At 41.2% G+C, this 27,630-nt stretch overlaps 1 protein-coding gene across 1 annotated transcript; it reads left to right on the plus strand.

Annotated features, from left to right (window-relative positions):
• Window positions 1–24,709: 24,709 nt before the first annotated feature.
• On the plus strand, window positions 24,710–26,738 carry LOC307240420 (homeobox protein MSH-D-like; the record flags this gene model as incomplete). Its single annotated transcript, XM_080014204.1, has 2 exons — window positions 24,710–25,016; window positions 26,254–26,738. The coding sequence occupies 2 exons, from the start codon at window positions 24,710–24,712 to the stop codon at window positions 26,694–26,696; spliced, it is 750 nt and encodes a 249-aa protein (XP_079870330.1). The 3' UTR covers window positions 26,697–26,738.
• Window positions 26,739–27,630: the final 892 nt, after the last annotated feature.

The following is a 27,630-nucleotide window of genomic DNA, read 5'->3' on the forward strand; positions in this document are numbered from 1 at the left end:
ACACACACACACACACAAACAAATACACAAACACACAGCTGTACACACACACACACACCTTTTAAATTATTGTTGTGTCCACCATATTACAGTGTGGAATTTTACATCGTAGAGTTGTGCATTATGTTAATATGTAGAGACAAAAGCAATTTCTCATCCACACAGTTTTCCTCTCACACACACACACACACACACACACACACACACACACACACACACACACACACCTTTAAATTATTGTTGTGTCCACCATATTACAGTGTATAATTTTACATCGTAGAGTTGTGCATTATGTTAATATGTAGAGACAAAAGCAATTTCTCATCCACACAGTTTTCCTCTCTCACGCACACACACACACACACACACACACACACACGCGCGCGCACACACACGCACACACATACACACACGCACACACAATGATGTACACAGGTTTATGGTAAAAAGCATAACGCATGCTGTGTAAATAGGTAAAATGTGTCAGCGTGTTTTCTTTCACCCACGCAGTAGAATTTGTCAGTCAAAAACGATGGTTTTGCATCAGTTTTAGCAAAAGAAAAACAAAACAAACTAAATGCACCTTCCACCATCCAAACATCTAAAAATTCCACATACATATCAATATGTTTATTGACAATTTATACTTGTTGTTGTTCTGCACTCTTTTCAGAAGCATCTATTTTGTTTTTGGATGAAGGCACCCACAGCAATTTCGGCGGGACACTGCAGGGGCCCCTTTGCCGAACGCCGCTGCTGTGCTGCCCCCTGCTGGAGCCGGACCAAAACGGCACCCTCCGCCATCTGACGTTAAATCTTAACGCTTTCTTGTCATATTGTCAAGTACGAACTTACCTTGGTTTACGAATTCACACAAAATGTTGTTGTTCTTTTTTTGTTATTATTTGGCTCCTGGAATCCAATAATTGCTATTTTTTTCATGCAAAAAGTGGTGTCTGTCTGCAAGGGGGAGCACTCGATGGAGGATTTGAGGAGATATATTTTTTCTCATTAATTAATTGTGATCTGTGTCTTGTATTTATAAAATATAATAATAAAGAATAAAGAATGAGAATAACTCCAGGTCCATGTGAGATCAATTTTCTAGACGAACAAATTAATTGTTGTCAGCTATTCTAATTCAAAACACTTTTGCTTTGGCAGATTTCCTCTTTTCTCCTTGATTTTTCCTTGTGATGCGTGACACTGCAGGAGCCAGAGGAGCCTCTATGTCTCCACAATGTGTGTGTGTTCTGTTAATAAGTGTGTTATATCAATGAGCTTACTAAACACATACCGAAAAGAAGAAGAAAAAAAAACACGTAAATTGGAGAGAAGAGCAATTAGAGCTGTTAGCCACCATGATACTAGACTGGTGAAAATGGAGAAAACATTAAAACAAAAGACCAAAACGCTATTGTGGTGTGGGGATGGGGTGGTTTGAGCAGCCACACCTGGGCTAATTTCACTGAGCGCACCCTTTTTCTTTATGCTACATTTGCTTTTATGTTCAAAATAATTCACGTTTAGGAAACTTTGCTCCAACAGACTAGTGACTCCATCACCAGTCAGTGCAGCACCGAGAACCATCAAACACTGGACGGAAATAATAGAAATAACTTGCTTTTTACTTTAGTGTTGTGAGGGTGTTCATTGATATACAGTGGAAAAAAATAGTATTTTCCTGTGGACCTCTGGCAAATCCTCCACAGACCCCTAGAGGGGGACGAAACCCCTGGAAACCCATAAACACAAAACTAAAAAGACAAAACAAAAAAATGTTGATAAATTATCTACATAATAACTGGGGGGGAAAAAACCTGTAGTTTGTTTTGTGAGTGTTGCTTGTTTCACAAATTCAATATCTTAGAACTTGCTGTCATGTGCATATATCACAACAGAAATTAGGGTGAGTGTATACTGTATCAGTGTGTGTGTATTTATTATACACAGTATATATATATTTACACATATATATATACAGACACATACAGTATATATATATATTGTTTATACACTCACTGAGCACTTCATGAGAAACACCTGTTCACCTGCTTATTCATGCAATTATCAGTCAGCCAATCGTACGGCAGCAGTGCAATGCATTAAATCATTCAGATACGGGTCAGCAGCTTCAGTTAATGTTCACCTCAACCATCTCGACGGGGAAACAAATGTGATCTCAGTGTTTTCAACCGTGGCACGATTGTTGGTGCCAGACAGGCTGGTCTGAGTATTTCTGTAACTGCTGATCTCCTGGGATTTTCACGCACAGCAGTCTCTAGAGTTTCAGAATGGCGCGAAAAAACAAAGAAAAACATCCAGTGAGCGACAGTTCGGCGGACGGAAACGCCTTGTTGAGAAGGGTGTTACGTTGGTAACCATCGGTGCCATCGGAGAGGGAGACAGGTGCGCAAACGCGCCCCGATCTTACATCCGAGTTGACCGCGTTACAACAAGTTGGAAAACCAAGATGGATGCCTCCAGGAAAACCCTTGTTGTTCTTGCTCTTTTCAAATACAGACAGCTACAAATCATTATTTATTATTATAATTATTATTATTATTGTTATTGTTATTATTATTATTATTATTATTATACATGCCTACTGCTCACCACGATTATTGTGGTGAGCAGCAGGCATGTGCAGGGGTGGGGGGGGGGGGTAGGCTGGGGGTGCCCGAGCACCTGCCCCTCTGCCCCATGATGTTTTTATATGCATATTTATTAGGAAAGCATCCTCAACTAAAGAAAACAGTGTGAATTGAAAGAAATAAAACGGCCTAACAGGGACACTCTGACACTCTCTTATATATACAGTATACTGTATATATGTATGTGTGTATATATATATATATATATATATATATATATATATATATATATATATATATATATATATATATATTCAAGATTCAAGATTCAAGAGGTTTATTCGTCACATACATATAAATACTTCCATACATATATGCAGTGAAATGTCACTGCAACGCACAACGGTGATAACACACAAAAGGTCCTAGAGAAAAATGTATTTCTAATAGACCAACTAACTGATTCCTAAAACGTAATACAGTAAGTCGAATACTTATAGAATAAAATAAAAATATGTATAATAAAATAAAATAAAATAAAATATGCGTATGTATATGGAATAGACAATTATGTATTGTATTTATTATTGTGTATATATATATATATATATATATATATATATATATATATACATAAAATGTTGCCGCAGACCTGGCACTTTTCCCAGCTAGACCCCTAGTGGGCTTCGTTTTTACAGTAATAACTCAAAATAACTTACCTTTTGACAGCCTTAATGTGAATATATCTTTATGCCACAGCCTTTGTGGTGCACAGGGTTTGCTAGCAATCAGGCTGGTTTGGTCACTGGTAGTGATTGTAATTTTGGGGAAGTCTTTTTAATCATGCCGCTCATTCGTTTTGTGTGTTGAGGTGAAGCTCTGTTTACTCTGGTGGGATTTAAAAAGAGGCTCCATGCTTAATTTTAGCTGATTGAAGACCGGGATCAGTTTGTTTATAAAACACTGGAGGGGATTATGAAGGTTCATTAAAGGCACAACTACTTATATACTTTATGATTTTAGGGTTACCCAAATCACTTCAGGTTTTGTTAGTTTAGAAGTAATGTTTCGGGTGTCTCTGTGACTCTAGTGGCGGTTCTATAGAAAAAGAAAATGAGACAGGCCAATGTAAATGTCTAATGTCTATGATAACTCTTATTATATTATTATTATTAGGGTTACAGCTCGCAATAATAACTGATAAGAAGAATAAATAATAATAATGACTATTGTTATTGCTGGGATATTTTTAATTATTATTCTCGTTGGAACCTTTCGGCCTAAAAAGTGTCTGGAACAGGACAACCACTGGACCGACGAGCACGTTTGACGTCACAGACATCTTGTGGTTCAAGTTTCATTTATATCGACCCACAAACGGAGCAGGAATTAGCGAAAAACCGATGACATTTGACCGGAAGTAGCAGAACATTTGTGTATGGCCAATACGCCAACGTTTGAAAACTTCCAGTCGGGTGGTGGAGCGGGATGCGTTTGTGGAGTAAGAGACATCCTCATCCAATTCATTAGAAATGGCAGCTTGTGGCTCCAAATGTCCATTTGCACTGTGCGCGGTGCGTTGTGTAGAAGCCATCGCTCTGCAGTGGTTAGAGGTCACAAACTGCTTGTGTGGAGGTGTGTGTGTGTGTGTGTGTGTGTGTGTGTGTGTGTGTGTGTGTGTGTGTGTGTGTGTGTGTGTGTGTGTGCGTGCGTGCTTCTGTTTATCGTCTTACCTGGTTGACCAAACTGTGCGAGTCCATGATGCATTTCATGTACTTGCAACACATCGGAAATCTAAGGCCAGGAAACTTTGAAATAATCACAGTAAGATGTCGGAAACCTTAGATACAAAAGAAATATATATTTTTTATAAATTCTTCAGCACACAACTCAAGTCCACCCCAGCTGTACAAGTCCATGATGCGTTTCGTGTACTCGGAATGGGTCGGAAAATTAGTACCTGGAAAAAATTCTAAATAATCTCCAGTCGTCACCTGTCCGTCACTGAGAGTGCAGCTCTATTTCCACATTCAACACAGTAAGTAATAACAATCAGAAATTCTGGTTTAGAGGCAAAAATAGATGGCTGTTTTAAAGACATTTCATCAACATGCAGCTTCCTACAGCTAAACGTAGTGGGTTTAAATAAAAAGGGAGAAGGGAGTGAAGTGAGAAGTGCTTCCATAATGAACCAAATTCAAAATGAATGTTAATGCACAATAAATGTTTACTGTATTGCATTATAAGCAATTCATCTATTTAACTGTGTTCTTGAATTTTATGTTGTTAGCACAAGAAGTGCAACAAAGTACACATTTAAAGTATATTTATTATGTTTCTGAAGTAACGTGTATTTATTGTGTTTGTGATATAAAATCATTTCAAAGTTTGGGTTGATTTGTGTCAAAACATCCAGTCTTAGAGGTCAATCACACTGTTCGAAAAGAAAATGCAAAAAATGAACATAACACCAATGAGAAACAAATTGGGGAAAAAAAGGCAGAAAAACATAAAATAAGAACAAAATATTTAAATTAGATCGCCTACTACAACAAGATTTAATCCGTCAACAGTCATTTCTGTGATACTAATAATTCATGCCATCAAAGTCTATATTTGAAATAACTAAACTACAGACAGATGTTATTGACATACAATGACAAGACAGAGTAAGTCAAACACTACGAAGCATCCGGTAGCAAAGACATGCAAAAGACAACCATTCCAACCCACAGAATTCAAAGGTAAACGTGATAAGTCAAATTCTGTGCCAGCAACCGAACCAAATACGTGTGACAAAATAAGTCTCTCAAAAATGAGTCTCTCATTTAGTGTCATTACTGGCCATACTGGCAGTACTTTGTACAATGAAGAAATGGAGAGTAAACACAGTGTGTGTAAGGAAACACCAGAAGCAAGGAATGATTATTTTAAAACAAAATCATAATAATATTCATAATCATATATATAACATACATAATCATTTAGTACACACAGCTAAAAGACAGCAAGATAGATTTGTAAATACTTCAAATATTGCTGATGGAACTAGACATGTAACAAAAACATGTTCAGCTGGTCTAACATTTTACAGTTGAAGAATTTGGAGGGTGGGGGGCATTTGCATTGTGCGATATCAGGGTGTGTATATATATATATATACATAATAATTATTATTATTAATATCATTATTATTATTATTATTATTATTATTATTATTATTATTATTATTATTATTATCATTCTTTTCATTATGTTAGTATTTATTTCAAATTAATTTATTATTTAAATTTTTTTGGCGTATTTCGCTATTTTTTAAATGAATCTCCAATAATCAAGATGTGCAGTATTGCATGTTCACATAGAATATGTATTTCATTACTTTGGGGAGAAATTTCAAGTACGAAAACAAAAATGCCTGTTTGGCTCATTAAAATCCTTGTTTTGCAGTTGTTTTTTTAAGAGACTAACACTTTTTCAAAGCAGTAATTTTCAGCATTAAGTGCAAAGCAACAAACAGGTCTGACACATGAACTCTGACCTCTGGTGAAATATGAAGTGTTACAGCATTCAAACTGCCTTTGAAGATCGAGAGCTTGAAATAGGAGAGGGCTTTTATGTCTCAATAAATCCTTTATTTATTGCAACACACACACGCGCACACATGCACATAAACACACACACACACACACACACACACACAGACACACACACACACACACACAAGCAAACACACACACGCACGCACACAAACATATACACACACACACACACACACGGAAATTTGCAGTTCTTTCACAATAAAATGTAGGTTATTGTTATGATAATTATATATCTATTTATTTCTAAACTATTTATCTACAGTAGCATCCTGATATAACGTTTGCTCAAGCTAAGTCTATCATACTTTATTAAGTGACACTGTAGCTTTGTTTCTAGATGAGTGTTTGAAGAATCTAGTAATTTACAAGGATATACAAATATGAATACAGATTTTTTATTTTTATTTTTTTTCAATAACTGAAGTGACGTGACGAGTTAAAGTCTAACGTTCTGAAAAACTGAATATGCACTTGACTTATAAAACGTACTTTGTAACTTTCGTTGGAATTTTTACTTTGGTCGGAACAAACAGTGACTGATTTCTGATCTGAGGGTGACTGCAACACCATCCAGGAAATGAAGTTATCAACTCCAGATGGATGACAGAGACGGACAGAGAGAGAGAGAGAGAGAGAGAGAGAGAGAGAGAGACAGAAAAGAGGGATAGAGGGAGAGACATCAAAGTGGGAAACGTAGCGTGTCAGAGCACTTAAAATTGCAGTGAAACGCCGGATGACTTGATTCCTCCGACCCCATTTGGCTTCATAACAACAATATTGTGTTTTAATTTGAGGGGAGGAAGACCACACAACCATCCATCCATCCATCCATTACTTTTTCCCTGCTTTTGTTCAATTACAGGTAAAAGACGGTTTGTTCTGCACGTCAGCCAGTGACTCACTGTGAATGTGTGTATGTCACGGCATTTCGGCCCCGGCCGCCCCCGGGAGTCGCACTCGCATCTCATTCCACTGTGACGCTGTTTTGGCTCTAGTGAGGAGTCATGGGCGTCATTACGGAGAACTGCTCCTCAGCCCAAACACCACCACCTCCACCCTCTGACTCTCTCTCTCTCAATTCAATTCAATTCAACTCAATCAGGTTTATTGACATAGGAAATGTAAGTTTACATTGCCAAAACAACTGGAAAAAAAACCCAAAAGTGAAGAATATAAAATGAATAAGAAAAATGAATAGAATGAAATGGAAAAATGTGCGTAATCGCAATAACATTAAGTATTAAAAAAATATATACATACAAAATATATAAAAATAAATAAATACATTCTCTCTCTCTCTCTCTCTCTCTCCCTCTCTCTCTCTCGCCCTGGTCCCTGGATACGATCCATTATCCTGGATGTGATCTCTATCTCCAGCCCTTGGAAGCAGCTCAGGGGGCCTGGTGAAGCGGCTGAGGGTTTGGTTTCTTCCCCAGCGGTTTATCTTCCCAACAACTCTCCATTTCTTGTTTTTGTTTTTTTTTTAGGAAAGGTGCTGAGCCGAACAGTCAGCTTTTTCTGAAGGATCCTCTCTCTCCGTTGCTCCCTTCCTTTTCCGTCACGGGGGGGGGGGGGGGGGGGTGACGCCTGTTTCTCATCATGTCAAACATGTGGCCAAACAATAAATGGAAGGGGTCGGAATGAGTGAAGGACTGTGATGAAGAGATAGAGAAAGAGAGAGAGAGAGAGAGAGAGAGAGAGAGAGAGACACCAAGTCTAGACAGAGTATTTAGGGCCCCTCCCTGATTGCTTTGTTCTGGCCCCTGTCTACAGGTAATTACCTCCATTGCGTCCCCAGAGCCGGAGCCTAATCTGAGCAATAGGAAAAGGAGATGAAAGAGACGAGTGGATTCACGTTTAATAAATCTGAGCGATTGCTAAGTTGGGGGCGTGGCTTCCCTCCAAAAATAGCATTTGCCGCAGTTTAAGCGGTGTTTGACAACCCTTTATCTGCTGGCACACGTTTTAGAATGAAATAATCTCACGGTACACCACTTTCCTGTTCACCACTAAAAACGCTGGAAACTTTATGGCCTACTAGTAGTGATGCAAGACTCGAACAAAGCTTTCGGAGCGAGCAAGTCTTTAAGAGGACTGAGGAGTCGGAAGTCACACCGGTGAGAGGGTGAAACTGAAAATAATTGCCGAGGACTAAACTAATCCACGTGGACACGCGTTGTGTGCGTTGGCATCGACACCGACCTGTTGACCTCGAAACGGCCTCGGGGCGTCCTCAGCCTCTATTCTCTCCTCCTTTTATCACTTTGAAAACTCCGACATGTTTGATTGCCGTGGCAACAACCTGCTCACGGTGCCACAGACTATTTCAAGTACTTTGTTATTGTACTTAAGTAAATTTTATTCGCTTTTAATTTAATTGCTTTTTTGTGCTCACAGTCACGAAAATGTATCCATTGAATTTGATGCTACACATAACCAAATTTAACCAATTCATGTGAATGGGGAGATTTTCTTCAACTTTGACACTAAAGCTTAAATTAACCAGACGAAAGCACGCCACCGCGGGGAGGTGGGGGAGGGGACCATGCATGTATTAAAATTTTAAATGCCTGGGTTGAAATTTCGTTCCGACTAGCACGAAAAGGAGGGTTAGAGTAACCCTAACCCTCGAGACTGGTTTCGCTTTTTCTCAATGAATAATCTATTCAATTCAAGGCTGGATGAGAATAGGGATATAGGGTCATTCATTCATAGATACAATTGAACTTTAGATAAATGTCAGCGTGTGCATGGCTGCCGGAAAATTTGAATTAACCCATCAACCGGTGCGGTAAACATTACCATGGTAACAGCGAGAGACGTCGCTGTTTAAAATAGTATTTAGGGCCTCTCCCTGATTGCTTTATTCTGGCCTCTATCTACAGATTTCTACAAATTACCTCCAATGGATCCCCAGAGCCGTAGCCTAATAATAGTATTTACGCAATTATTTATAAACGTTTGAAACCCTAACCCCAGCCAACCACAAAAATCCCAATTCTGTGCCATTTTGTTATGCATCTTGATGCAATGTCATCATGGGTAAGGTAATTATATTATTATAGACTTAAAAAGGAAAAGAGGGTATGGGTAAAAAACAACATGCATGGGTTATTAGGGGTTACAGTCATTTGGTCGGGGAATATAGCTGCGTTGTCAGAATTTACATATTTACATATAATGTAATTTACAAAGCCCTGAACTATATGTTAGGGCATTTTGAGTGGTGCCCCCTATTGACACTACCACCCCTCCAAGGCTACGTTCACACTGCAGCCAGAGTGGTCCAAATTCCATTTTTTTGCTCATATGTGACTCAGAACTGTTTTTTTCCATGACTGTGTGAACAGCCCAAATCGCATGGAATCTGATCTTTTCAATTCAGAATTGAGCCACTTTCATATGTGTTGCTAATTCAGATACAGGTCTGATTTTTTGCAATACGACCTACGTCTAAACAGTCAAATCGGAATTTATGCGACTTTTACATCACTCTAGAGCAGGGGTTCCCAACATTTTCATTATCACAGACCGGACGCAGCGCACAAAATGTTGATGGACTGGGGATGCAAAAAAGTTAAGTACCCTGTGTTTCGAGAATATACCCGAAATTCCAGCCCGACTTCGATACCAGTGAGCAGTGGGGCTGGAGGCAGCGGCCTGCCACCGTTACGGCAGCGTATAAAGTGCGGGTAGGGAAAATAATTAAATACATATATAGACCAAACCAGCGAGGGGGCACCCACGCTTGCTGCATTTTTTGAATAGCACCGGATCTGAAATTTGTGTGTGTGTGTGTGTGTGTGTGTGTGTGTGTGTGTGTGTGTGTGTGTGTGTGTGTGTGTGTGTGTGTGTGTGTGTGTGTGTGTGTGTGTGTGACCTCTGAGGGAATGATCGGGGTGAAATTTTATTTTGTTTTACAAAATGTCCCTATGGAACAAAACAAAATAAGCACCGTGCCTCTGTCTGGAATTTAAAGATTTAATCCACGAGCTCGAGCCGAGGTACACTGCACGATTAGCTTCGGGCAGCGGACCATTCCGGGGTGCGGTGCATTCGCCTGCCATGTTTACTTTGGTACGACAGCTTGCTGCGTGGGACGTCTTCTGTGCATGCGGGTCAGTTCAGGGCCATGACCCGTTCACACTGGAATCTGATATTGGCCACATTTCAAATATAATGTGAACAGCTAAACACAATAATCGGATCTGAGCAATAAATCGGAATTGAGACTAAGGCTTGCAGTGTAAACATAGCCTAAAAATATATGTCCAGAGCTTTCCAAAACAGTTTAACTTATTTTCGTGGCTATTTTACCTACTGAGATATAGGGCTTCAAAGTTGACCTCTGGTCAGGGTTCAAAGGTCAATATCGCAATTTAGGGTCCAAAACTCTCATATATTAATATTATTGTTAACATATATTAACCTAAAAATCGTGAGACTGGGTTGACTGTATGCTTATATATATATATATATATATATATATCTATATATATATAGATATATATGTACAGTATATATATATGTGTGTGTGTATATGTGTATATATATATATAGCTCTGACATATATCTTAAGACATTTCACTGTATATATGTATGAACGTATGTATGTGACAAATAAACCTCTTGAATCTTGAATTCTTGACTCTCTGAGTAGTTCTAAGCTCTGAGTAGCCAGCCTACTTCTTCCAGCGCTGCTCACCAAAGCAGCGCACATGAAACACAACGAGAAACAAGTTGACAGTTGTACAACAGTGACGACACATAGTTTGAGTTTGACAGTTTTTCAAGATAATTCTACAAAAACATTATGAGCTGACGTCCCCTCACCGCCGCTCTCTTTCCTTCAGTGAAAAATTGCGAAACCAGTGGCGCCACCCCCAGTGCCCCTGGCTACTGGAGCCTTCCAGAGCGGCAATTAGCCGTTCAGCCTTGTGATTTAGGGCCGTGTTTCCCAACCTTGTTTCTTCCACGGCACACATTTTACAATGAAATATTCCCTACGACACTATACCTCTATCCTGTTATCCTATTGTTATGGCCTACCAATAGTTACAGTCGCGATGCGAGACCCGCAAGCGATCCGTTCATAGTGCACAAATCGATAAAATGACTCGGGAGTCGGGAATCACTTTGATTCACAAACTAGAAAATAATTACTAAATGAAAGTCCAAGGCAAAAAAAACCCTAGGTATTTTTAAACGACGACTCTTTTCACTCTCGTTCAGAAAGTCCTCCCTGCACGAACAAGGAGCCGAAAAAATGTAACGACTCCTTTTACTGGGTGACTCGTCAAGAACCGAAGATCAACAAAGAGTCTGACCTTTCATCACGACTAACACTTCTCAGCATATCTTAACATCTACTAATCTATCAGATTTAAACTGGTTCTGATGAACACAGAGCTGCTTTTCCAGCTGGAACTGATGAATTAGATTTATTAATACAGCTTTGCAATTTTGACCTTGCAACAGAAGAGCTCAGTTCCATTCCATTATTTTTATAATAATACAAACAAATACATAACAAATAATTAATGCTTCAACTTGTTAAATTTTGATTCATTTTCGGCAGTGATTGCCTAAAATGTAATTTTTCCACAGGGATTCCACAGGGGTTAAATTTCCTCAGGGATACAAAATAGATTCAATATACATACACTGGATATATATATATATATATATTTGATATGGATGACAGTGCCCAGCATGTACATGATTATAATGCACTGTAAACAAAAAGACAGCTGTAAATAACATTTACAGTGTCAAAGGTTCTCCAGAGCACTGGGTGAGTAATGGGTGAGTAATGGGTGAGTAATGGCCAGACTGAGCGGTGACACCAGGGAATGTTAGCGCGGTGTCCCTTTTAAGCGGGGTCAGATCCAGGACGTGGATCTGAGAGATTTAAGAGACGATTTACGGTAAAAAGTTTTAAATTTTCACTCCATCCATTTTCTCTGGATTAGCTACATGTACTGTGCGTGTTTTTGAATTTAATTATTGGCGGCATGAAGGGGTAACAATCTGCGGCTCCTCAGACATAATCCCCCGCAATTGAGATTTCTAGGTGTGGTTCTATTACTGTATCTCTGCAGGCTGCAACACACAGACCATAATGACCCCGGAGAGAACACGATTAAGAGTCCTAATTTGAGGTTTTGAAGAGCATTTAAATACCTCCTATTCAGGTAGTGTCTCCTCAGCGCTGGAAGGGTTTAGTTAACGGGGCAGAGAGTTCAGGAAGATACTTTAACTTGCTACTGTAGTGTATGTCTCTGTCCTGACCGCATGTCCTGAATTTGAACAATTTAATTTAATTTAAAATTAAAATGCAATTACATTTTAAAAATCAAATTCGACTCACAATAAATAATGGAAACCAATTCTTGTGTTGCAAGATAAAAATTGCAAAGCGCCGCTATTTAATCAAATTCATCAGTTCCAGCAGTTCTTCAGAACAAGCTCAAGTTTCAAACTGCAAATCAGAACAATCAGTTGTGATGGAGGGTTCAATGTTTTTTTGAGATTCGGTTCTTGACGAGTCACTCAGTAAATTCTAAAGCGTCGTTCAATTTGACGTCTCTCTGTGCGGTTGGTTCAGTTGGTGCAACGCACGGGGAGCGAGGGAGGACTTCCAGAGCGATGAGCGAGAGTTCGAAGAGTCGGTCGGGCTCTGAGTTGTGAACGGAATTATCATAGCAATCATTCGATTCTCTTTTTCTTTATTTTCAACTCATGTAAGCAAATGCCCACTGTGGCGTATACAGCACCTCTCCTGGACATCCCTTTTGGCCTGATCACATTCATCTCCACACAACCTCTCGTACCGCCTTACAACAGACTTAAATTTAGTCTTCAAGATTGAAGATTCAAGATTTAAGAGGTTATTTGTCACATACATTTACATACGGTCATGCGTATATGCAGTGAAATGTGATGACACCCGGTGATTACGCACAATAAGCTCTATAAGAAAATAAATACAAAACAAATACTAAAATATGCGTAACTGACTCACTAGTCATAATAATAAGCACTGTGATAAGCATCGTGTGTGTGACATTTTGTGATGTTTTTACAGGTTAACAAGATCGTGGTATAGTGCTGGAGGATTTTCCGTTGTAAAAAGTGTGTCACTGGGTTAATCTGAAGTTACCACACACTCAAACACGGACGCACACACACACACACACGCACGCACACACACGCACACACGCAGACGCACACACACACGCACACACGCTCACACACACCTACGCACGCACGCACACACACACAGATACAGGTGAAGGTGGTTTCAGGCAGCAAAAAAAAAAAACCTTTAAACACAAGATTAGCTGGGATTATGTACATTTGTACAGCTCTAGAAGCTGTTGAATCCTGTGCGTGAATAGTATATATTAATAATAATGATGTACAATATTTCAAAGTGACTTTGAAATACTTGAAAACTGCATCAATACTGTTGAACATTGGGACATTATGACGAACCCAATGTGTTAAAATCACACACATGCACACACACACACACACAGACACACACACACAAACACACACACACACACACACACGTAGCAGTTCCATAAGACAGAATGAGCAGGGACAGGATGTAAATTACACGGCGACAGTGAAATCCACACTTAACACAGATTTAGGCTGTCAATGGAGAGGAATGCCAGACACACTGACACACTGGAGCCTGCGCATTTGTGTGTGTGTGTGTGTGTGTGTGTGTGTGTGTGTGTGTGTGTGTGTGTGTGTGTGTGTGTGTGTGTGTGTGTGTGTGTGTGTGTGTGTGTGTGTGTGTGTGTGTGTGTGTGTGTGTGTGTGTGGGGAACAGATTTTTTCATTGACTACTAACATATCAATCTGTTCTGTTGTGAACAAACTGAGAGCTAACGCTGCACATGGTCTGCAGAAGGTCTCACAAAATCAAATTGTTGTTGTCCTTGTCATGGTTGGTGTTGTTGTCGTTGCAATTGTTGTTGATGTCACAGTTGTTGTCAAAGTTGTTGTCATTTTCATTGTTGCCACCGCTGTTGTTGTTGTTGTTGTTAACGCTGCCATTGTTGTCATCGTTAACGTTGTTGTCATTAACATTGTTGTCATTGCCGTTGTTTTTCTCGTTAACGTTGTTGTTGTTAACGTTGTTGTCATTGTTGTCGTTTTTCCTGTTAACTTTGTTGTTGTTAACGTTGTTGTCATTGTTGTCGTTTTTCCTGTTAACTTTGTTGTTGTCAACGTTGTTGTCATTGTTGTCGTTTTTCCTGTTAACTTTGTTGTTGTTAACGTTGTTGTCATTGTTATCGTTTTTCCTGTTAACTTTGTTTTTGTTAACGTTGTTGTCATTGTTGTCGTTTTTCTTGTTAACTTTGTTGCTGTTAACGTTGTTGTTGTTAACGTTGTTGTCACTGTTGTCGTTTTTCCTGTTAACTTTGTTTTTGTTAACGTTGTTGTTGTTAACGTTGTTGTCACTGACGTCATTTTTCTCATAAATGTTGTTGTTGTTAACATTGCTGTCATTTACGTCATTTTTCCCATAAATGTTGTTGTCGTTAACATTGTTGTCATTGTTGTCGTTAACATTGTTGTCATTGACGCCATTTTTCTCATAAACGTTGTTGTCGTTAACATCGTTGTCATTGTCATTGTTTTTCTTGTTGTCGGTGTTGTTGTTGTCATTGTCGTCGTTTTTCTCATTGTCGTTAACGTTGTTGTCATTGTGGTTATTGTTTTCATTGATATTGTTGATGTCATTGTTGTTGTCGTTTTTCCTGTTAACTTTGTTGTTGTTAACTTTGTTGTCATTGTTGTCGTTTTTCCTGTTAACTTTGTTGTTGTTAACGTTGTTGTCATTGTTATCGTTTTTGCTGTTAACTTTGTTGTTGTTAACGTTGTTGTCATTGTTGTCGTTTTTCCTGTTAACTTTGTTGCTGTTAACGTTGTTGTTGTTAACATTGTTGTCACTGTTGTCTTTTTTCCTGTTAACTTTGTTTTTGTTAACGTTGTTGTTGTTAACGTTGTTGTCAATGTTGTCGCTTTTCCTGTTAACTTTGATGTTATTAACGTTGTTGTTAACGTTGTTGTCATTGTCATCATTTTTTTCATTCACTTTGTTGTCGTTAACATTGTTGTCATTGTTGTAGTTTTTCTCGTTAACTTTGTTGTTAACATTGTTGTCATTGTCATCGTTTTTCCCGTTAACTTTGTTGTTTTTGACGTTGTTGTCATTAAGGTCATTTTTCGCATTGTTGTTGTTGTTGTCATTGTTTTTCTCATTGTCATTAACGTTGTTGTCATTGTCTTTGTTTTTTTCATAAACATTGTTGTCGTTAACATTGTTGTTATTGTTGTCTTTAACATTGTTGTCATTGACGTCATTTTTCTCATAAACGTTGCTGTTGTTCACATTGCTGTCATTGACGTCATTTTTCTCATAAATGTTGATGTCGTTAACATTGTTGTCATTGTTGTCGTTAACATTGTTGTCATTGACGCCATTTTTCTCATAAACGTTGTCATTAACATTGTTGTCATTGTCATTGTTTTTCTTGTTGTCGGTGTTGTTGTTGTCATTGTCGTCGTTTTTCTCGTTGTCGTTAATGTTGTTGTCATTGTGGTTATCGTTTTCATTGATATTGTTGATGTTATTGTTGTTGTCGTTGTTGTCGTTGACATGGTTTTCCTCGTTGTTTTTCTCATTTTCGTTGTTAACATTGTTATAGTTGTTGTCATTGTCTTCTCTGTCATTGTTGCCGTATAACAAAAAGTTTATATGATGACCAGTTGTGAGGCATAATGAAAAATGTTGAGATTCTAGTCTAGTGTCTATAGTATTAAAAGGGTAAATCTGTCTCTCCCTCTCGGGCTACCCCCCACCCCCCCTGGGGCTACCTCCCCCCTGGGTTGTGTCCCCCCCGGGCTGCCAGTCAGACAGGCTGCAGAACCCCAGCGCTCCTCGCTGAGGCTGGTGACCTTTAACCCCACAGGCGATGGAAGGGTCACTGCAAAGGAGACCCCCATTCACAGTTCTGGCTCCATTAGGTCCAAGGCAAATATGTGTGTGTGTGTGTGTGTGTGTGTGTGTGTGTGTGTGTGTGTGTGTGTGTGTGTGTGTCTGTTTTCACTTTAATGTATTTTTAATGTATTGTGTATATATATTTAATACACATTAAATATATTGAATAACAAATATGAAACTGACATCAAATATGTAATATATTAACATTTAAGAATATAAATAGAAATATATAATAAATATATATTACCGTATATGATATATAATAATATATCATATAATATCATAAAATATCATTGTGGTAGTGGGGAGTTTTGGCACCATCTGCAGGTGTGGAGAGCCAGCACTAGCAACCAGAAGGGGACACAGCTGCAGGAGATTGGGGTCGTAGGCAGAGCCTTGACAAGCTGCGGCGATTTCACGCTCTCCCTCTCTCTCCTCACACTGAGGCTGGGCTCCCATTGCAGCGCTCTACGTGTGATGTTGTCTGAAAAGACAACTATCTCTGTTTAATAAAAGTCAAGCACAGCCTGGTTTCATTTGTACCTGCCTCCTGGTCCATCTCCCTACCCTGCATGGCAAGTGAATTGCTACATTCATATGATATATCATACATATAGTCATCCAGCGTGTGACTGGTGTACTGTATCTCTCTCATTAAACAGCAGTCTGATTCCTGCACACACACACACACACACACACACACACACACACACACACACACACACTGGGATGTGTAAGGCGGTCATAAGGCCAATAAGAGCTTGACTTTGTGAACTCTGCTCGGTGGAACACCTCAGTCATAAAAGTAGAGTGAGTTCTTTAATGACAGGGGTACGGCAAATAGCGAATTGTGTGAAGAGATGCCACAAACCTTTATGAGACGATAAGTGCACGGCCCAGCACTCAGAAAGGCTCGCTCATACTTGTCCAACAAATAATTTGACTTGGCAAAGCACTAGTCATGCAAGTCTCGCAAACGATTTGCTCGTAGCAAACTAATCTTAAATGACTCGGGAGTCTGGAGTCACTCCGACCAGAGTCATTCATTCACAACTCCATAAATGCTGCTGAATCTAGCTTGCAGCTCAAATATCATTGACATGTATGGAAATTCAGAGAGGTTATTTTATGGTCTTGGAAGGGAACATGGGGTAATATATTGAAAGTCTAGAGACGTCAAGAGAAATCAGAAAGTCACTTTACATAAAAGATACTCAACCAAATAATACAAATAATAAAAATAGTGCCCAATTTGAACATAATAGCGATCAGTCCAGAGTATTTTAGTTACCTTGATGAAAGGTGATGTCAAATCTAAAACTCACATGAATTGTTTGATTGTCATTGTTAATCAAAACATTGAAGCCCAAATCCGACAAAAGACAAAATCAAATCAGAAACACATTATTTTCTATGGAAAGTCAGATTCCGCCTATGAAAATCTGCAACACGCTACAGTGCAGAATTTCTGCATCAAATCAAAGCTCTGGGGTGCGTTCAATTTTTCAACTGATGGGACAAGTTTCGGTCCATCAGTACAGTTAAGTTTCTCACATTTTTTTTTTTTTGGAAGTTTATACCGATATAAAATGATGTTATGACCATTAAAGTTGAATGTCACCATATTCACTATCGATAACTCTCTTTTTATGGACGTGAATTGTGTGTTTTTAACAGTGTCCTTCCTTCCTCTCATGATGGAAAATGGTAAATGTCGAGCTCAGCAAACGACTCGCTGTCGTCCTGGAAAAAAAAACAAGCTCTCCCATTTTCCCCGACATATTTTGCGATGCGAAACAACTTCCGGCGTCCGTGCCCTACATCCTACCCTACGACAACCCCTCACAAAGCCTCCGACCTCCACCTGCACATTATCTCTCTTGTCATTAGCCGAGGAGGTGGCCATCATCTTTCACACGACAAAAGGCTCCATTCTTCATTCTTCTTCATTCTTCCTGCTCTGAATGGATCTCTCTCCGGTGTCGACGGCTAATTGGCCCTGGCGCCGCACCTCCATTCAAGGTAGTCATTTAGGTGCATTACGTGGCGGGAGGGGTTCGAGGAGATGACACAGAAAACAGAAAAGAGAGAGGGAGGGAGGGAGGGAGGGAGGAGAGGTGCCGGTGAGAAAGAAAGACAGGAATGACAAGAGAGACAAAGAGAGAGAGGGAGAGAGAGAGTGAGAGAGAGAGAGAGAGTGTGTGGGAGAGTGAGTGAGAGAGAGAGAGAGAGAGAGAGAGAGAGAGAGAGAGAGAGAGAGACACAGCAGTGACATAACTAGCTTTACTGTGTTTGTTTGACCGTGGGTCAGTGAGACAGTCTTTATGAACGGTGACATCTTGCTACAATAATTTTATTAACAATTTACATGTTTGTTAATAAATATTAGATATTAGTTTATTCCAGTATTTAACTATTCTTTCAAGACTTTTTCAATTTTTAAATTTATTGTATATTGCCAATTTCTTAATTGTTTATTGTTTATTGTTTATTGTAAAAAAGATTGTTTATAGTACATTTTTAAGTTTGTTTGTCGTAAATATTGTATTATTATTTTTGGTATAGTACATTATATTATTATATATTATATTATTATATTAATAATTTATTATATATAATAATATATGATTATATTATTATATATAATGATATATTATTATACCACAATTGCCTCCATGGATGAATTAAGTATTGTGGGGTGGTCATGCTGTGGGCCAGTCACACCTGTCCTGTGTCTTGGTAACTAGGGCCAGGACAGTGAGACAGACAGGTCAGTGCGGCTGGACACCAGTAGCTCGTTGGTTGGTCTAATGAACAGCAGGCAAAAAGGCCATCCTCTCACACACACACGAGAGGAGCCTTTGTCATGACATATGTTCATCTGCTCCTGGGCTTATTCCACCTAGCCCACTCTCTACAATAAACTGTGCGTCTGAAACCTGTCACCTGTATCTCTGCTGGGTCCGTAAAAAAACGCACTTGGGTGGCGTGTTGAAAGGGGAACTGCCACAGGTATCTATCTATCCATCTACCCTTCCATCCATCTCTCTAGCCATCCATCTATCGATCGTCCACTTCCTTGTACGGTATGGTGTAGCACTTACTTGATCACTTATCCAAGTTTTGCTTCATTCCTATAAGCCCAGGCCAAACCAACACAGATATTGAACAATGCAGCGACACTTTATTCCAAATTTTCAGAAAGAATCTGCAGAATGTGTAGTTTGATGGACATGGTGGATCAGTTGAGTCTTTTAATGACAGAGTGAAGGCCGTGTCACCGTAGTTCAACCCGCACCACTTCAAAGCTCCTGTTGGAATTACAACACAGGAAGGTGTGGCCGATTCCCAGCAAAAGCAGAGGCTTCCACGACGATCCGACACACGCACAAACACACACAAAACGAATTGCTTCCCCTTTGAATAGCTCAGCAGATATTAGGTAGTGATGAAAAGCTTGTCCCTTTTTGGAGAATCGGCTCTTTGCGAGTGACTCAGTAAAAAAGATCTGTTCAATTTTCAGACTCGTCAGTCATTTGATTCGTTTGGCGTCAGAAGAGACGGTTGAACCCCGAGTTGTGATTGTAATTCTCCCAAGAATCATACTCCCGAGTCATTTCAATTTAAAAAGATTTGTTTGCTACGAACAGATTGTTTGCAAATCTTGCAATTCGGGAGAAGGAAACGGGATGTGACGTAATTATTGCTCAACACCTCAGAGAGCCCAACCCTCCTTCTCCTCCCCTCCTCCTCCACTCCTCCCTCTCTGTCCTACTGGTTTTCTCGCCTTCTCGGTTGAGTTAGACCAGAAGCTAAGCAATTACATGCTCATATCACTAAGATAAAGAGGAAGGACGGATGGAGGAAGAGAGGAAGGGAGAGAGGAAAGAAGGAGGGAAGTAGGGGGTAGATAGAAATGGTAGGAAGTAAGGTGGTAAAGAAGGAGGGAAGGAAGGGACGATGGGAGGAAACAGGAATGTAAGGAGGAAGGAAGCAAGGTCGAAAGCAAGGAAGAAGGAAAGACGGTAGAAAGGAAGGTGGGTAGGAAGGTAGGAAGGAGGACAGGAAGGGAGGAAAGAATGAAGGGAGGAAGGAAGGAAGGAACAAAGTTATTAGGAAGGAAGGATGGAGCTATCGAACGAATAAACGGACAAGCAAAAGAAGGAAGGAAGGAAGGGAGGAAGGAAGGAAGGAAGGAAAAAACATATGGTACATGAGTCTCCAAAAATAACAACTTTCTAAATTGTTCCTGACAAGGAGCCACAGCAAATGTTTGTGTGTTGCCACAGGGGAAAGAGTGAGTTGGGGGAGGGAAGGGTGGAGGGAGGGAGGGAGGAAGGGGGGTGGGAGGGAAGGATGGAGGGAGGGAGGGAGGGAAAGAGGGGTAGAGGGAGCAGCCTCCTAAGTTTGTCCCCCGAGGAGTCACTCTTTTCATGTGCCGCTCCCTGGCGCCTTCGCAAAGCTCCAATTGTCTGTGAAATGAGCTCGGTTTAATGAGCTTCCACAGCACTGACAAACACAGTAAGACACACTGGGACACAGTGAGACACAGTGGGACAAAGTGACACACAGTGAGACACACTGGGACACAGTGAGACACAGCGAGACAAAGTGACACACAGTGAGACACACTGGGACACAGTGAGACACCATGGGACACATGTGACACAGTGAGACACAGTGAGACACCATGGGACACATGTGACACAGTGGGACAAAGTGAGACACAGTGAGACACAGTGAGACACCATGGGACACATGCGACACAGTGAGAGAAAGTGAGACACAGTGAGACATTATGGGACACATGAGACACAGTGAGACAAAGTGACACACAGTGACACACAGTGACACACAGTGAGGCACATTCAGACACAATAGGACACACTGAGACACGGTGAGACATGGTGACACAGTGGGACATGTGAGACATGATGAGGCACAGTGAGACACGGTGGGACACAGTGAGACATCGTGAGACACAGTGAGACACTCTGAAACACAGTGGGGCACAATGAGACACGGTGAGACACAGTGAGATGAGGTGAGACACAATAGGACACACTGAGACATGGTGAGACACGGTGAAGCGTGAGACACTCTGAGGCACAGTGGGACACAATGAGACACAGTGAGACACAATAGGACACACCGAGACACGGTGAAGCGTGAGACACTCTGAGGCACAGTGGGACACAATGAGACACAGTGAGACACAATAGGACACACCGAGACACGGTGAAGCGTGAGACACTCTGAGGCACAGTGGGACACAATGAGACACAGTGAGACACAATAGGACACACCGAGACACGGTGACTCAGTGAGACACTCTGAGAAAGAGTGGGACACAATGAGACACAATAGGACACACTGACACACGGTGACTCAGTGAGACACTCTGAGACAGTGACACACAGTGAGACACGGTGGGACACAGTGAGACATCGTGAGACACAGTGAGACACTGTGAAACACAGTGGGGCACAATGAGACACGGTGAGACACAGTGAGATGAGGTGAGACACAATAGGACACGCTGAGACATGGTGAGACACGGTGAAGCGTGAGACACTCTGAGGCACAGTGGGACACAATGAGACACAGTGAGACACAATAGGACACAATAGGACACACTGAGACACGGTGACTCAGTGAGACACTCTGAGAAAGAGTGGGACACAATGAGACACAATAGGACACACTGAGACACGGTGACTCAGTGAGACACTCTGAGACAGTGACACACAGTGAGACACGGTGACTCAGTGAGACACAGTGGGACACAATGAGACACAGTGGGACACACTGAGACACTCAGAGACAAAGTGAGACACAGTGGGACACAGGAGACATTGTGATATGAGATATACTCTGTGTATATATATAAATGTATATATATGTACATATATGCAAAACTCCCTCTGTTATAAAAGACCACTTTTATAACAGAGGCTAACCAAGGCTGACCCTACCTTGTGATCTGAAACAAAAATAATTATATTCCTGTGACAGACATCTAGACTGATAGAGATCATTCACACAAGATCATTTAAAAATTCCCCACACCATTAAACCACCGCCATCATCTGCACTGTTGACACAAGGCAGGTTGGGTTCAGGCATTCATGCTGTTGACGTCAAATTCTGACCCTGCCACCTGTGTACCTCGGCAGAAATCGAGATTCATCGGACCAGGTTACGTTTTTCCAGTCTTCAACTGTCCAGTTTTGGTGAGCCTGTGCCCACTGCAGCCTCAGCTTTCTGCTCGTGTCTGACAGAAGTGGACCCTGACGTTGTCTGTTTTTCTATTCACCACAATTGTACAGAGTGGTTATCTGAGTTACCGTAGCCTTTCTGTCAGCTAGAAACAGTCTGGCCATTCTGCGTTGTCCTCTCTCATCAACAAGGCGTCTCCGTCCGCAGAACTGTCGCTCACTGGATGTTTTGGTTTTTTTCCGCACCATTCTGAAACTCTAGAGACTGTTCCCAGGAGATCAGCAGTTACAGAAATACTCAAACCAGCCTGTCTGGCACCAACAATCATGCCACGTTTGAAAACACTGAGATTTGTTTCCCCATTCTGATGGTTGATGTGAACATTAACTGAAGCTTCTGATCCGTATCTGTATGATTTAATGCATTGGACTGCTGCCATACGATTATAAATATATACATCCACCACTACCTAGTACCCACTACCTATCAAAAGTTGTCCAAGGAAGGAGAGCCGGCGAACCGGTGATAGGGTCATGGGCGCGTTGATGTGCATTGAGAGCGAGGGTCTAGCCCGTCTGGTCTGATCCCACAGAAGAGCTACTGTAGCACAAATTGCTGAAATGGTTAATACTGTCCATGATAGAAAGGTGTCAAAACACACGTTGTATCGCAGCTTGCTGTGTATGGTGCTGCGCAGCCGCAAACCGGTCGGGTCGCCCATGCTGACGACTGTCCACCGCTGAAAGCGCCTACAATGTGCACGTGAATGCAGAATCCCGATCCATAGGGGCCCCACCTTGCAACCTATAGGACTTAAAAGATCTGGTGCTTACTTTCTGGTGCAACACACCACAAGACATTTTCAGATGTCTTGTGAAGTCCATGCCTCGACAGGTCACAGCTGTTTTGGCGGCACGAGGGGAATCGATATATACTATATATATGTCTAAAATTTAAAAGTAAAACTTCCTCTGTTATAAAAGGCCTCTATGGCTGACCCTACCTTGTGATTTGAAATAAAGGTAATCTACGGACATCTAGACAGACGGAGATCATTCACATAAGATAATCCGATTTACTGTAATTTCAGGACATTTACCATAACGTGACCAATGGAACCATGGGAAGTTGTTTCGATTTGAAACATTTAGGTAACTATCAAAGAGAAGTATTGATGCAGCAATGTAAAAATGCTCATCAGCAGCCTGGTGCTCTCAGCTGACACAATGTGAGTTTACACAAGGAGCAATGATTCATACAAACCACAATGACATAACTGATCCCTTCAGCTTTTACTGAAGGTCAAAGTATAAATACCCTGACTCCAAATGACCACGTTGACCAAGTGAATGTGTTAAAAGCATGTATACTTCTCATATCAAATGCCCTGATATAACAGATTCAAGATTCAAGAGGTTTATTCGTCACATACATACACATGCTTTCATACATTTACGCAGTGAAATGTCAATGCAACGCACCGCGTGATTACACACAATATGTTCTGGACTGAACACAGAAGCTGCCTAAGAATTTCTACTTGACCCACTAACTGATTCCTGAAACGAAATGCAGTACGTCAAAGACTGTAGAATAAAATGAAAATATATAGAATAAAATAAAATAAAATAAGAACTCAAGGGTAATGCAGGGTGGGGGGACAGAATAGATAAAGGGAATAGACTTATGTATATGGGATGGACTTATGTGTATAGTGTAGCGTGTTTAACACTTCATGAAGTATTCAATTAATTAAAAAAAAAAATTGACAGTAAAATAAAGAATTAAAAAAAAAAGACGACAATAATAATAAAAAAAAACATAAAAACGTCAGCAACAACCATCCCCAAAACATTTGGGAGGAGAATGGCCGCGCGCAATCGACTTAACGACACGCGCTAGATGCAAACCTGTACATTTACAACAACAACAACGATCGGTACAGCCCCGCGTACAATAACTCCGCGGCAGCGATTCAACGAAGTTCTTCCCCGACGGCCCCCGACGCCCGAGCCGCGTGGGGCCGGAGCCCCTCCGTGAGCACGTGACGACACCGGGGCGGCGGGGGGGCGGTGGAGGCGCGGGCCTCGTCGGGAACGGCGCTGATTGGCCAGAGCCTCCGCTCCGCGCGGCCCACGCACCGCGCTGAGGGCGGTTATCTGGCGGCCCGAGCCCCCCCCCCCGGACGGTCTGTCCGCCTGGCGCCGCGCTGCTCCGGGTCGGGACTCGTCCGCTCTCTTTCCACCCCTCCCACCCGGGGACTCGTCATGTCATCCCGGATCCACGCGAGGGACGGCGGGTCCCGCGAAGACGACCGCCGCCCGGGCCGCCGCCACCCGTTCAGCGTGGAGGCTCTGATGTCCGCGACCAGGACGGAGCACGACCGCGTGAGGGGTCCCGTCGGTACGGGCCGCGGCTCCGTCGCGTCGGTGCCGTGCCGGGAGCCGTGCCGCCCCCCGAGGCCGAGGAGCACCGCGCACCTCGCCGGTCCCGTGTCCCCGGTGAAGTCCGAGAGCTCCGAGGCGGAGGACTGCGCTGCGTGGACGATGAGGAGCAGCGTCTCGCCTCCGCCCCGTAGGTTTCTGCAGGGGTTTGTTGAAGTAGTGCTCGGACCTTTCACTTCATCAAATGTTGTGTTTATACCATTACGCCAGTTGCGCCATCAAGAATGTCTTAACGTCAAATCATCATTAATTTGTGGTGGACACACAATTACTTTAATAAAAATGAAGGTACCGCAAAGATATTTCTACTTAAGGAAATGCATGTCAGAACTTGCTCTTAAATGAACTTTAACTATGAAGTATTAATAATACAACTACTTGTCATAGTCAGTGCTCAGATAACATAACTTATAATATGACATAAAGTGCTAAAATTGTAATTTTCAAGAATATACCTATATATATATTATTGTTATTATTATTATTATTATTATTATTATTATTATTATTATTATTATTATTATTAATAATTTAACTAAAGTTATTCTTCATTTTAGGAATATTAAGAGTTTGCACCTGGTTGCCCCTCATGTCTTTCATCATATATGGTTTATAAAATAATAAGAATACATATATGAATACATTTGGTTTATAAGTCACATTGGGGGAAACATCCAATCCCCTTATTTCTGTACACACTGTTTTTATCAATAATAATTAACACTTTTTTTTTTGTTATTTTCAACAAATTTAATAGTCAAACGTCAGTGATGTATTTTATCCTGGTGTATTTTCCCCTAATTTTTACAGATTTATGTTTGGAAAGTAGTTAATATAAACAGTTTGAAATAACTTGCTTAATTTTATGCGATCTTATGTGTTTAATATTTAAGAAAGTGAAGTGAAGTGAAGTGAAAGCACGTAAGAACTTGTTAGATTCGCCAGGTTCACCATGTGTGCTGTGAAAGATTCCCCCCCCCCAAAAAAATACATTATTGAAATTTGCTCTGGTGTTGCAAGATCAAAATTGCAAGGCTGCACTAAACATCAATTCCAGCCAGGATAGCATCTCTTTGTTAATCAAAACAAGATCAGGTTTTCCCATTTCCATTTTAGTAGACCATAATAATAAGCTTTTACATGTTTATGACGTTCTTAGTGGTAAATAGGATAGTGGTTTCATGCCATGGGATTATTCCCTTGTGAAAAGTGAGCCGTAGCAGAAAAAAAAGTTTGGGAAACATTTCAGTAGAAGACAGATGCTGATGACCTTGCAGTGTGTTATTAGGTATTTTTTGAAGACTATAAAGCCTAAAGATTGACTCGAAGACATCCCACGCTCAAGCCCAGTCTCCTGTTCCCTCCAGGCCGCGCCAGCCCTCCCTGTCCACTGAGGAAGCACAAGACGAACCGGAAGCCCCGCACGCCCTTCACCACCTCGCAGCTCCTGGCTCTGGAGAGGAAGTTCCGGCAGAAGCAATACCTGTCCATCGCCGAGCGGGCCGAGTTCTCCATGTCCCTGACGCTGACGGAGACTCAGGTGAAGATCTGGTTCCAGAACCGCCGGGCCAAAGCCAAAAGGCTCCAGGAGGCCGAGCTGGAGAAACTCAAAATGGCCGCCGATGCCAAGACGGTGGCGGTGGCCGGAGCCCTGCACCCGGGTTTTACATTATCGCTGCCGGTTGGCGCCATGTCGCTGTACGGACAGTCCCACTCAGCCTACCTCCACAACCACAGACCCTTTATGCCGCTGTCCCCACTAGGACTGTACGCAGCACCTCTGGGTTACAGCATGTACCATCTGGCCTGATGGAACCCTCACAGGATCCAGGGATATAGACTTGTGTATCTGCTCCTTAGGGGTCCAAAAACACATGGACTTGATCGGCAGGAAGCTTGGTTTTGCTTCCATTGCCATTCCATTGTATGGAGTCAATTCAAGCACCGTATACAAAGTTGTCCTTTCATCCAGGATAAAGCCTCAGGTGGACACCTCTGGAACAGCTGTTTCCTGGTCTTCCTCTTCTTGAGGAAAAGGAGGAGGGTGGATTTCGACTATGTTCCGTTTTCTGTCATAATTGGAGCTGGGAGAGGTCTACGCTGGGCGCAATGCAACAGTACCTGTGCACACATTAGCTTTACAATTGTTTAGATACTGTACATTACCTCAATTTTGCAAGGTGCCTTAAGACATTGGTCATCAATATGGGGCCTGGGGACCCCGGTAGGTCCTTAAAGAGGTTCCAGGGAGTCCCCAGAAAAATTATTACAAGTTATACTTTAATGTTATTTCATTTGCAAGATGTCTGCCCCGTTAGAGAATGGACAATAATAGTTTCACAATTGTCTACTTTAACTGTTGTATAGACAGACGGGGACTAAATCATATGTAATAATAAAAATTGAGGGTCCCAGAGACCAGATCTTATCAAATAGTTCAAACAATAACAAATTATAATCTGTTGCCTGATACGTAACAAATGGTATGATGATGGTATGCATGGCCTAGTGGCGATGTTAAGAAAATAAAGCCAAAGAACTTTTATTGTTGAAGCATTTATCTTTGATTTCCTCTCCACAACAGTGCCTTAATATGGAACACACTGAACATGTACTGTGTATGTAATGCAGTTAAGAAAACATTATATACCGGTGTTGACATCTTAATGCCCTTTCTTGGATTGTTATTTTAGCTCTTTGACATTATATTTTTGCTCTTTGACAGCAATAATGAAATGAAAGCT

The sequence above is a fragment of the Zeus faber genome, assembly GCF_960531495.2.
Source record: "Zeus faber genome assembly, chromosome: 14".
In the NCBI taxonomy this organism is placed as follows: Eukaryota; Metazoa; Chordata; class Actinopteri; order Zeiformes; family Zeidae; genus Zeus; species Zeus faber.